Source organism: Aptenodytes forsteri, unplaced genomic scaffold, assembly GCF_000699145.1.
Source record: "Aptenodytes forsteri isolate BGI_AS27 unplaced genomic scaffold, ASM69914v1 Scaffold69, whole genome shotgun sequence".
Classification (NCBI taxonomy): domain Eukaryota; kingdom Metazoa; phylum Chordata; class Aves; order Sphenisciformes; family Spheniscidae; genus Aptenodytes; species Aptenodytes forsteri.
In genome coordinates this window covers 3,174,693-3,187,913 of record NW_008795885.1, presented here as the reverse complement: position 1 = coordinate 3,187,913, position 13,221 = coordinate 3,174,693, and the positions used below count along the sequence as shown (strand labels likewise).

The 13,221-nt window shown below is 41.6% G+C and overlaps 1 protein-coding gene across 1 annotated transcript in view; it reads right to left on the bottom strand.

Annotated features, from left to right (window-relative positions):
• Nucleotides 1–7,164, bottom strand: part of EPB41L4A (erythrocyte membrane protein band 4.1 like 4A) — a 91,508-nt gene extending 84,344 nt beyond the window's left edge. Inside the window, exons 1-4 of the mRNA XM_009284203.1 lie at nucleotides 7,102–7,164; nucleotides 4,928–5,058; nucleotides 4,314–4,449; nucleotides 2,032–2,136 (exon numbers count right to left, since the gene is read on the bottom strand). Of these exons, the coding sequence (XP_009282478.1) occupies nucleotides 2,032–2,136; nucleotides 4,314–4,449; nucleotides 4,928–5,058; nucleotides 7,102–7,164 (435 nt within the window). The remainder of the gene's footprint in view (nucleotides 1–2,031; nucleotides 2,137–4,313; nucleotides 4,450–4,927; nucleotides 5,059–7,101) is intronic.
• Between the last annotated feature and the right edge of the window lie 6,057 nt (nucleotides 7,165–13,221).

The window sequence follows — 13,221 nt, the reverse complement described above, 5'->3', positions numbered from 1 at the left end:
GCACAAGAAGCTGGGAGGGGACACAGCCGGGACAGCTGACCCCAACTGACCAAAGGGATATTCCATACCATGGGACGTCATGCTCAGCACATAAAGCTGGGGGAAGAAGAAGGAAGGGGGGGACGTTCGGAGTGATGGCGTTTGTCTTCCCAAGTAACCGTTATGCGTGATGGAGCCCTGCTTTCCTGGAGATGGCTGAACACCTGCCTGCCGATGGGAAGGAGTGAATGAATTCCTTGTTTTGCTTTGCTTGCATGCGTGGCTTTTGCTTTACCTATTAAACTGTCTTTGTCTCCACCCACGAGTTTTCTCCCTTTTACTCTTCTGATTCTCTCCCCCATCTCACCGGCGGGAAGTAAGCGAGCGGCTGTGTGGGTCTTAGTTGCCAGCTGGGGTTAAACTATGACACCAGAGAATAAAGACAAAAGCTAACATTAAATTTACACCACTAGAGCATCATGTGAGAGAAAAAGGCAAAAAAGCTGTATTTGTGTTTGGAGAGGCTGAGTTAATGGGGTTATGGCCTACAGCTCATGCACACTACCATAATACAAAATGCACTGGTATCATACAAACAAATCATCTAGTCTGATAGCAGGATGCATCCTAAAATGTGCCTTTACATGTTAAGCCTTTCACAGAAGAGAAGTAATCTTCTCTTATTTTTATAATGCCATATACACCATTAAATACACAGTGTGTATGCCTCTGGAAATGTTCCCAGTAATAGCCACTTCTATTTTATTTGCCTCTACAGGAAAAAGGGAAACACATTTGAGAGCAAAAAAAACCTGCCTGCTCTTCATTCACACCTCAATTCCCTCAGGAAATCGAAAATACTGTTTTTAACAGTCTACCTTTAGTTCACAGCTGAATCTGACTTTCATCTCCATGGAATGAAACTTGGTTAGAAGCTTATCAAGGAACTGAATTCATAAATGTGTAGACTATGGCACAGAAATAAAGATATACTGAGTAGGGCAGCCTGTAGCTTTCAGCAGCAATCAATAATCTTCTGCTAATACTGTTCCGACTTCAGTCTCTACATGTTCAACTTCTGCTAAACAGAAGAAATTGGCAAATATTTAGCCAATTCAATAACATTATTTTTAGATGAAACATGACATCTCTTGAGGTTAGGGTCTTGTGCAGTACTCTCAACACAGTGCAGTGACTTTAAAAGCATAACTGCTTGACTTAATTTAACCACAGGCCAGGCATAAAATTAAGGTAATATGAAGACCACCCTATGAATACAGCACTGGTCCCACCTGCTGAGCATCCCCTGCTCCTCACCTCTGACTGCAGTAACCCTGCACAGGCCATTTAGGGGGGGAGCACTCCACACAGCACTGCCCCAAGCCACTGCCTGCTTCAGCTGAAACATCTCAGCCTGGTTTCAATTTTCTTGCCTATTTAGGACTGTAATCTCCCGGTGGGAAAAGCTCTCATATATCTGGTGAGTCCCTGTCAAGAAGGCTCAAGAGAGCATGGTCCCAAGGACACAGGGATGGTTCAGGCAGAGTGAAAATGTCATTGCCAACACCCTAACTCCTGGGCCTCTACCAGTGAACAGGCAGCCACCAGACCAACCATACGATACACTCTGAAACAGGTGTTCAGCGAGTGGTCCAAGTGAAGCAGCCTGTGACATGCTCAGGGACATCACTTCCCAGACACCACAGGCCAAGCGAAGCTGGACAGCATACTGCACCAAGCACTGGCTTCAGGGCACAGTAATAAAAGGGGAAAAATATTAATGCTACTTTCGTATCATAATTCTGTACAATTTATACTTTCTTCATTTAGTTTTCAACAACATTCAGCATTTGATTCTGTTCCTATCTAAGATATTAATGGCTACTCCACGACTTTAATGCAAACAAACACAAAGACATTATTACTGGAAACCTGAGCCAGGAAATAGTGAAAGCTAGTGAAAGTATGACAATCTAATGCTCTACAGGCAAATGGCACAAACAGGGTAAATTTTACATATGGAAAATCCAGTCTGTCATGTCGTTTACTCACCGTTTGATGACTTCGGTCACAGTAGCGCAGTCCAAAGTAATCTATCTCCAGTAGGTTTAAGTGACGAAATACGTAGCCCAGGACAACCGACCCTTTCGTTGACTTCTGTGGGAAAGAATTTACAGAGCCTTTTCACAAAGATGCTCTGCCTTTGTCAGCTATGTGCAGTGGCATTCATGCATTCAGTTAGCTTTGTTTAAAAAAAAAAAGGAGGCAGTTCCCAGTTTGGCAGTTCCCAAACAAAAATTTCAGCTGTACAGAAGAAAATATTTTGTCTTCATACATGTTTAATCAATTATTCTGTAAATACTATTAGGTAGCTGGCAGGTCAATAGTTACAAAATACAAAACAAACCAAAAAAACCCACTCAAATGTACTTGCATAAGCACGATGCTGGTGAACCTTGCATTTTTCTAGAAAATTTCTGTTCTCTGATCAAAATTCTAATCCCCATGACAAATTGTAATTCTAAAATCATACTCTTCCTTCCAGTATGGGCCTGTCACTCAAACTCTGACAATGAAGATCAGGAGGCAAAACTTTGCCCTTAAGATCTAAATTATATATCATTAGCTGCTCTGTTACTACTCTTTGTAAAGAAGATTAGGTTTTATTTGTTTTCTTTTAAAATATTTTTGATAGTAGAAGTGGGAGCAATCCAACACCCTGAATTGAAATAATCCCATTGTTTTCTTGAATAGTACTTCATTAAGGGTCTATGCCAGTATTTGCAAACAATGCTGGGGACAATATTGCAAACAACATTGTACTGTTGAGAATGCATTATAAAAAGCTCACTTCCACCTGAATGCCTCTTATTTGTTGGTTCACCTGGCAGCCAACAACAGACTAGGAAGACTGAGAATTATTACATAGAATGATCCCCCCTCAGAATCAATTAAAGCCTTTGACTATTACAGTCCTAAATTCCACAAGAAAATATGGACATAACTCATAATTAGGTTTTGGTTAACTGCTTCATATTGTACAAACTGCTAGATTGTAGTAAAATCACCGGAGAGAAAAGAAACAGGAAGAGGAAGCTGTGGGATATTGTTTGTGCTATTTCATTTTTTAGCCTACGAACAAATACTTTCAGAATTAAAATGTCAAATAATATTGATTAAAAAAATCATTTAATTTAGCTTTGCTGGTGAAGTATCAATCACATAACGACAGTGAAGATGCATCCAATTTTTTTCAGCAGGTGCATTTGGTCAGGATTTGTACCTAGTCACATGGGCAGGGCCAACACAACAATTTCAGATGGCCACTCACACTCTAAGCAAGCCGTGACAAGGTAAACATCTCTGGTAGGCTGTGAATTGTGTACCCATGCTATTTACCAGATTTACTATATATTTGCTTAAACCAGGAGATGTTCTGGAGAGGTTCTCAGTGTGTAACAGTCTAAAGCCATCATACAGGTTGTTTACACTAACCAACTGTAATGACATATTCCCTCAGCATGTACAGACTTAACGATGAGCCACAAAACAGAAAACAATTTGGGGGAAAACATGATTAAGGTAAGCAGAAATTCACTAAATCTCATTTTAGCATTTTGGATAAAGCAGAGTAGTACAGTGATTTTATCATCAGATTCCTCAACAAGAAACTGAATTTGGGTTGTAAGAACAATGCGAGACAAGAATCAGCCCCTTTTAGCTACAGAGTGACTATCATGAGCACTACAGCAAAAAGACAGAAACAAAACAAAACACACCTTAAAAAAAAATTTAAAAATACAGGTTAATTTATTAGACAGCAGGGATTCAAGACTGAAGCAGTAACTGTTCTGCCTCATTTTCAATTTAAATCAGTTGTTATTCAAAGAAGCAGGAGAGATGTCCCACTAAAAAGCACAGTTACCTCACCATTCATACATCATATAAGGCAAATTACCTTCGCCATTAGAACTGTTTCCATTATCATTTAAATAGTACAACAATGTCTTGGGAACCTAGGATTGGACAGGCATCTCTAGAAACAGACACAGGAAAAGCTCAAAATAAACAAGCAGCCCTGACTCCAATCGACCCACGCAGATAAATGATGGTGACACTTCCAACTGGGTACTAAATGTTAAAAGAAGATTATAGACAGAAGGAGCTCCACCACCAGCTGCTCAGAGCCACAGGGTTTTGACACAGTTAACCAAAGTGTGGTTAGTAAACCCTTGCAGGAAGCATAAAAAGGGCTACCTGCACCACGGCTTACAGGGGACACGGAGTGGTGCCCACCACAGGCATGCTGAGCTTCTGTGATCGTGAAGCTCAACCTGTTTGCTTTCAATGAGCTTTCCACTCTTCGCCTCACCAGTAATATTATTCATAGCGTCTGTTAGTTTTATTAGCAGATCTAAGAAATAGTAATCCAGTGGCAAAGATGAAGCTGTCAATTTTCCATTCAGGCATCTTCAATAATAATACACACTCCTGGGAGTAATCAAAGATACTAAAATAACAAAGAAGCTTAAGTCTTATAGGAGTTTAACTTACATAACTGCACCAGTTTAGGATTCGGCTAGCCTTCTTGGCTGGAAGTCTTCTTCAGTCGGCTGAGGACTGCAATGGGCTCTATGTAAAGAGTCTTTGGGACAGCTTTCCTCCCGCGGAGGCTAAAGCTAGTGTGTTAACCCCAAGAAACATGCACGTTTCACACCTGGTTTGGCTGAAATTAAAGACTCCCTTTTTTCCTTTCAGAGATAAATGGTAACAATGCATAAAAAGCTTTTTAACTGCTTTTTACTTATATTGCTACACTGAGAGAAAACATGCATGTCTGTTAATTTATTCTCTTGACACAGCTCGGTTAACACTTCCATCGTTGCAGGTCTTGCAGAAACAGGTGGTCCAGCTGTGGGGAAATGCTGAGCAAAACCATTCAACTTACAATGGCTGGGGGTCCTCCACCTCTACAGCAGCAAGATGCTCAACACTGTGGTTATCCTCAGCCAAAAAAGACTGTCTGCAGTAGTCTCTGTAGCCCTCCTCACCAATCCCTTTCACATCTTTCAGCAATGCCTGCATGCACACAAGGCAGTGCTTCACAACAGAACTGCCAGGATGAGAGCTAGCAGGTATCCCCACACCCCTCTAACCTCACCTTCCTTAACCTCATATTTTCCCAGCACTCAGAATCACTCTTCAGGTAAAACATTGACCCTTGCTGAAACCACTGCAACCTCATTTTCAATTATTCTCATTTTAAGCCACATGATTTCAGGGTTTCATGCAAGCCAATTGCCTCTTCAAGTGGTGTTAAGAAAGCAGTTTTGCTGATAAATCCCAAAGTGGCTACTTCTCAGTCCTGAAATACATTTTTACTGCATTTGAAGAAAGTTTTGCAAACCAAGAAAAGCCATTTTATTTCCGCTGATAAAATTACAGCAAAATTCAGCAAAACTGCAAACTAAAACTATCAAAGATGTTAACAGGATTACATTCACATCATATGGCATTGCAAAAATTACATAATCTGCCTTGCATTCAGCTCAGACTTACTAGAGGCTTGCATTCTTAGGGGTAAACCCAAGCAGATTTGAAAATATCATCAGCAACGCTTTCAAGAGAGAACAAAGAATTGTTCGAATGAGTCATAACATCTTGCTTCACACGTTAGCACCATGGCTTCATAAACCAGAAAGGCAGGTTTCTACTGGCTGAAGAAAATGACAGCCAGAACATTCAGGAGAGATCTGATTTAATTGTATTTTTCTAATGAAAAGGAAATTGTTCTTTTAAAAATGGTACATACAGTACTATATTTTAACATATAACATATGTATATTTAGTCACCAGGAATTCTTATCTTCCACACTGCTCATTGCTTTTTAGCTCCAGTAAGGTTTTACTAGTTGGATATTTTAATTTTCTCTTTTGTATTGTACACAGCAGTGCAGGCCTAATCAGGTCCATGATCAATGTTAACTGAATTTAAAGACAAAGCAAGATATGCAGCAATGTCTGCCTCCGTAGGATGCTAGTCCCCCCCTTGAAAGAAAAGTGGTGTAGGTAGTGAAGCCTCTTTTTATTAAAAACAAAATAAAAAACACATCACCTCTTTTAGTTCAAGCATCCATCATGAACCTGAAGTAATTAAATCCACCGACTCTACCTCTTACAGCCTCGTAAGTGCTACAAAAGATGCAGATGAATTCATGAGCCTTCGCTCAAATAAAATAGCTTAAAACTTTGGTTGAACATAACCGTTGCCTTTTGAGATGCCTCCCCCCACCACGACCATTGTTAGAGTTTATTGGAAAGTCACACCTGATGCTGAATTAGTTATTCTGCTTATATACTGGCAAGAGATAACAATACAGAACAAGAGCAGGTTTCTAATGCTGAACAAGGGAGTTTATATTAGAGCGTGGAAAAACAAGGAGGATGCTATGGGAGATGACACACAATCACGCTGAGATATTCAAAAACACCTATGTAACATCCCCACATTGCCATGTCAAGTACAGGACTGTATGGGTTTTGCTGCTAACAAGCCCTCCAAGTGGGAAGCGCATTTGATCTGCTACCTATGTGCTAGACAGCAGCTAGTGCCCATGCAGTACACGAGGTGCTCTGTACGTGCTGGCGATGGAGCGTGGGCACCGGCATTCTCCCTGACAGTGCACAGGGAAGGGCAGAGAGCAAGCACAGCTCTTGACGTATGTGTCAGCACCACCCCACGTGCATCGACCAGCCGGACAACATCAGTATCCTGAGGCAGACCTACTCCAGACAGTAAACTTTACGCAGCATTTTCAGAGACCAAACTGCAGTATTTTGTCCTACATAAAGGTTACTAAGGAGAGATGAAAATTATGCACAAAAACGGCGTACAGTCATGCAACTGAGAGTGAGCACAGCCACCAGTTCATCCCATTCCTGGTAGATATGTAACAGAAACAGGTGTCTCCAAACAGCACTTTCTCGCTGTTCTTTGTCCATTTTTCCCCCTTACCTCAAGCTCAGAAAAGACCAGACACCACCGCAGTTTTTCCCTCACCTTCCATCTATAAAAGCAGCAAGGCATAAGGCTCTAAAATCAAAGTTCTTGGTGGTCTTTACCAACATAGAGTAAGCACCTCTTTTCTCCAAGGCAGTCAACCAGCTAGGCCTCAATTTGCGCATTGCGTGTTCAAGCAGAGAAAAATCTTCAAATTAACAATACTAAGTATTTACAATTATTTACCTACATAAACCAGCTTGACCTTAATTTGCAGAATGCATGTCCAAACAGAGAAGAATTTACATTAGTGTTATTTTATATGTGCAGACATTCCCCAACACAATCACATAACAGAAGTAAATACTTTGAGAAACTGAGGATTTAACACATGCAAATGTAATATCACAGTCTGCCCTAAGTATACATCATACAAATGTACCATCCAAACTGTACTAATCCATCCCTCCCTCTCTTCTCATCTTTCACTGACAGCAGACATGCCAACCTGTTTTCAGAGGTTTTTTTTCTGAGAACTCCTCACAAATTTACGGACACATGCACAGACTTCCCCAGCTCTGTTCCCAAGAACTCGACACAGCGCCTGATCTGTCTGCTGGACGTAACCTATGGCACTGACTTTTAAGTGCTGAATGTCAGGATGCCTGTAGACTCATTTTGTTTTTACTAACGGTCAATCTAATGCATTCCAGTTAGAAAATGCTATTCTAGAAAAATGTCCAAAGGTGTATCTTATTTGACTGGTTTTGCAATTAGTGTATCTGTCCCAAATTTATAAATACCTTTAAAAATCCACTTAGGGGCCAACTCCTTAAGAGAGGGGAAGACTCCTGGGAGCAGGGTCTCCAGCTAGTTAAACCTCTCCCCTTGTAACTACCTGCTAGAGTGCACTTCGAGGCGTTGTCACAGATAGATGTAAACTGATCTACTTGACTCCGAGAAAAGATATATAGAAGAAAAAAGTTGAAATATTTTACAAAATATTTGGCTTACGGGAAACTAATTCAACTCAGTGGGCTCCTTTTTTGGGGGGTAGATATAAGCAACTATATTTATGTGGTATAGTAATGCAATTTGTACATGCACACACATAATAAGAAATGCTCCAAGCAGGAACCAAAGTCCAGAGAAGACAACAAAGGGCAATTAGAGCAAGCAAATAAGTAACGGAAAGACAACTAAATTTTTGAAATGTAATTAAATACTTACTAATGCTTTAAAATTAATCTCTCATCAGCCATGAATGATACTTTGTAAAATGGCAGGAACTAGTGCTTTGTAGAGGGATTCTGGCCATATCAATTTTATTTAAAAATCTGTTCACTAATCTATCCCCTAACATTAACATTATCCAGTTCATTAACATCTACATTTACCGTATGACAGATGAGTTAAGGTACCAACAATAACACATTTCAACCTTTCACAGAAAAGAGCTCCTGTGAAGAACTGAATACCAATGATCATTTCCATCATTCCCATGCAATTTGAATAATACCTACATCAAAGAAAGAAACCATTATAATAATAATGAAATTCAAAAATACAGCATACAACCACTCATTTGGAATGGTTAAGATGTTCGTTACTATTATTTTTCTACTTCTCAGAAAATACTCTTCACACATAGCTGTGTGACCTGGTGTACCTTCTTGGCAGGCAGGGGCTCTGCGCATCCTGATTAGGGATGCTCCAGAAATAGACCACAAGCACCTGGCGAGGCAGAAGACAAGTACATGTGAATTTATAATGCATGCACTTCTCATGCACTCTCACAGATTTATTTTAAATAATTCCCCATGAATATGGAAGACGCATCCCTTTGGACCCACCAAAGGCTGCGAAGCTGCGAGACAGGAGGAGGCCCTTTTCTCTTGGAAGCTGTGAGTGGCTCCGTGGTCGAGCAGGGCTCTCACGGGTGCATGGTGGAAGACAAGAGCTCACGTCCCAGCCCTGGGCTGCCTGCCAGCAGGCAGCGGGCGCCTGGCAGGGTGGGAAGGGGCAGCCCAACACGCCAGCCGCTCTGCAGGAAGCCCCTTTGCGGGCAGGCTGCCTGCAGAAGCGCCCTGCCCTGGGACTAGGGGGAGCAGCGGTCACACTGCCCACCCGGGAACGGGGAGCCCGCGGAGGCTGCTTCAGTCTAACCTCAGCCGCCTGCACCGTGCCACAGCCCCCCGTGGGAAAATCCCACCGGCCGTAAAAGCAGTGGGGCTCTGCCATTCTTCCCCAAAGGACAGTGCACAAAAACACTCTTGCTCCAAACCCGGGGAACACGTGAAACCCTGCAAGTGTAGAGGCGGTGGGCTTTGGTCGTTTCCGCAGCACAAAGCTCAGTGCATACAGGGCCTCTTTATTCTGACTTGCACCACCTCCAGAGGACAGCTCTGGTTCACACCCAGCCTGACCTGCCTTCAGAACTGCCTCAGCAGTTTTCTTCTGGCGGAGAAAAGATGATATACTTACTTTTGGCACATTCACTCCAATTAAAGGAAGCATCCCATGTTTTCTAGTTAATTTTCTTGACATGGTTTCTGCAAAACCTTTTTCAATTCATCGAAGCCTTCCTAGAAACCTTTCTCATATAAATTTGTTGCAGTTTTAAAAATCTTTTTTTGATGTTGCTTATTTTGTCTTGTATTGAAATAAATCTGTTCTGAAGCATTTTTAATTTCCATTTTGTCACCTTTTCAGTTGTTTCACCTTATTTCTTATTTGTTTTGCCCTATTTCCTTTATTTCTTATGTTTTACTGGAGCAGTATTTCTTAGGTTGGTTCTATTAACGTACTACAAAATACAAACTGCAGAATAAATACAAGGGTACAATCTTTTCATTTTAATTTTCTAGTTCTGGTATGTTTTGTGCTATTCCACCTCTGTGATACATTTTGTGATTTCTGCCTATATGCAAAAGGGAGGCACTTTAAGTACCAAAGCCTCACTTCCAACATTCCTAACTTTTCCTATGGTCATCAGTCTAAACACTTCTTTTAAATTAGGTGTTGTGTGCATTTTTATGGAGCACATTAAGCTCATTATGCACAGCAGTTTTAGAGCACAAGAACTTACCATTTAAAAATGTCACGTGCTTTGATTAAGTGCTTTAAGTGCAAGACTGTCAAGGGAGAATATCAGTAAAGAGCTAAATACTAAAAGGCTTTCAGAAAGAGAAAATGTTAAAAATTGAAGAGGAGACACTCATTCTGTCAAAGTGTTTCAGGATTTTACTACTATTTCAACTGCTAAGCAGAGCAGTAATACGGTTACAGTCTTGTTATAAGAAGTTGGCTCAAACTATTAGTAGAATGGTGGAGGTTTTTTATGTTGGATTGTTTGGGGATTTTTTAGGAGCAGGAAGAATGGGAAGGAGAATAGATCAGTATACATCTTGTTAATCCTTTATTTTGCCATTTCTTTCATTCAGAATGAATAGCTGTACTGTCAGAGCTGAGCATACCTACGAAAGCTTGTTCGTACAGAGCACCACAAGACACTCTGACCAAGGAGCAAACCACCTTCTCACGCTCCCTCTCCCCAAGCAAAGCCCAAACTTGGTGTCCTGCTTAGCACTTGCTCTCAGCCCTGGTGACACTGTTAACCTCTTGACCATATTTTCCTTCAGTATGACTTGTAAGTGTAAAAGGCCTCTCCTCTTTCTTAGGGTACTTATTTCTGCTACTCCCTGACTTTTACCTGTGTCATCCCACTTTTTTTTTTGTTTTCCCTCTAGCCTCCACTTTCTTTCTCTAAGTCTTTTCAAATCTCTGGTCATGGAGTCAGCAACTTATGATGGTAATTCCCAAATAAATTCTCAATTTGTTCTTTAACTTTTTTCCCACTCCTCTTGTTCAAGAGAATAACGCAGAGGTTTAAATCTGTATCTTCAAGTCAATTCACATCTTAAAGCCCTCTATCAAGCTCAGTTCAAAAAACATTTTTGAAAAATTTCTTATATTTTCCTTCTTCAAAAGCAAAGGTGTTAGTATCAGACTTGGGTTTGTTTATCATTTCATTCAGTTAACTGAACTGTCTCATTATTATTCAGTCAAGAGACATTACAGGAAGCTCAAGAGAAAAAGTTACCAGAAAAACAGTGGAATCCGTCTCAGATGCAAAATTAATGGAAAAGACAAAGAGAGAATTCATTTCTGGAAAGGACAGAGGCTCCTTTTCTTTCTGGCTCTGACATGGGTGACGCAGGGAAAGAAAAGAGGGGGAAAATATAAGAAAAAAAGAGTAGATCTCTCCATTAAACAAGCCTTTCAGAGCACACATATCTTTGGCTCTTTTGCATCTTTCCCTCCATGAGATGCACACCCCGATGATGTAGAGCTGACCTTTCTGTAGAGTGAGCTCTGCTGAGGCAGTTCTGAAGGCAGGTCAGGCTGGGTGTGAACCAGAGCTGTCCTCTGGAGGTGGTGCAAGTCAGAATAAAGAGGCCCTGTATGCACTGAGCTTTGTGCTGCGGAAACGACCAAAGCCCACCGCCTCTACACTTGCAGGGTTTCACGTGTTCCCCGGGTTTGGAGCAAGAGTGTTTTTGTGCACTGTCCTTTGGGGAAGAATGGCAGAGCCCCACTGCTTTTACGGCCGGTGGGATTTTCCCACGGGGGGCTGTGGCACGGTGCAGGCGGCTGAGGTTAGACTGAAGCAGCCTCCCCCTAGTCCCAGTGCAGGGCGCTTCTGCAAGCAGCCTGCCCGCAAAGGGGCTTCCTGCAGAGCGGCTGGCGTGTTGGGCTGCCCCTTCCCACCCTGCCAGGCGCCCGCTGCCTGCTGGCAGGCAGCCCAGGGCTGGGACGTGAGCTCTTGTCTTCCACCATGCACCCGTGAGAGCCCTGCTCGACCACGGAGCCACTCACAGCTTCCAAGAGAAAAGGGCCTCCTCCTGTCTCGCAGCTTCGCAGCCTTTGGTGGGTCCAAAGGGATGCGTCTTCCATATTCATGGGGAATTATTTAAAATAAATCTGTGAGAGTGCATGAGAAGTGCATGCATTATAAATTCACATGTACTTGTCTTCTGCCTCGCCAGGTGCTTGTGGTCTATTTCTGGAGCATCCCTAATCAGGATGCGCAGAGCCCCTGCCTGCCAAGAAATATATCATGGTATTTTCATTTGCTGCTCTCCTACAGGCTAGTCAAGCTATTTCTTTCCAGCTGTCAATTGCAAACTGGATATTTTGGTACTGAATTCAATGGAGTCTACACTGCAACCAATCAACAACTTTTTTATAGATAAACTTGTAGTTCGTATATAAGAGTGCTTATTTTCAGTTTAAGATTCACCTGTGTTTGATCATATTTTCATTTGAAACACATACTATACTTTTACAGTCTATGTAATGATGATTCGCCACATCCCCAAAAAGCTTTTCCAAAATGTTATACCATTTTAATTATTTAAAAGTTTTATTTCCAGTTTGATGGAGTTTAACTTCTCATTTTGACTGACACTAGAAAATTACTTACTCCTGCGATGTTGACAGAAGGCAAAAGGATACATTTGTTATCCTAAAAAATGTACATACTTTTTCTGCACAGCTTTGATAACTCAGTTACCACAGTGCTTCCCATAAAACTGATTTGATTCTACTGGAAACTTAATTCTCATTAAAATTTCTCAAAATAACCATGTGGAATTTTGTTTGAAAAAATTAAAGATTGAAATTTTTTTAAATGCCCTTTTTTTTTTTTTAGTAGATAACTCCTCATGAGAGCAATGGAAGATACACCGCGGGTATTTTTGTACTAGAAGTAGTTTCCTAGATATGCTCATTAGCAACCCCCCCACACACAAAAAAACAGTCAACGTGTTTGCACCAGGACAGGAGTAAGTTATCCATTAGCAGGCTGTAATGGCTGCTAATGGGGAACTCTATACACCTGCATTCTCTCTGGCCCCTTCTAGAGTTTCTGGCTGTCCTGAAGAGCTGCTATCCAGTGCCACACACTGCACGGGGTCATATTACCATTTTACTGGTACTGGGCTGCATTCAACTTTAACAACCTTGACTGCAAAAAACAAAAAAGCCCCTCCATGGGAAAGGAAGGCCTCTAACCAACCCGCAGCAGCAGAGGGGGATGAAAAGGACGTATCTGTCACAGCTCCTAGCTGCTCTTCACCCTCTGACTAGTGCTGCCTGCCCCCTCACCCCCACGCTCACAGCAAGGGTGCCTCATTCAGCTGTCAATCAATTCCTGAATCACTGCATATTTCAGCCCTGCA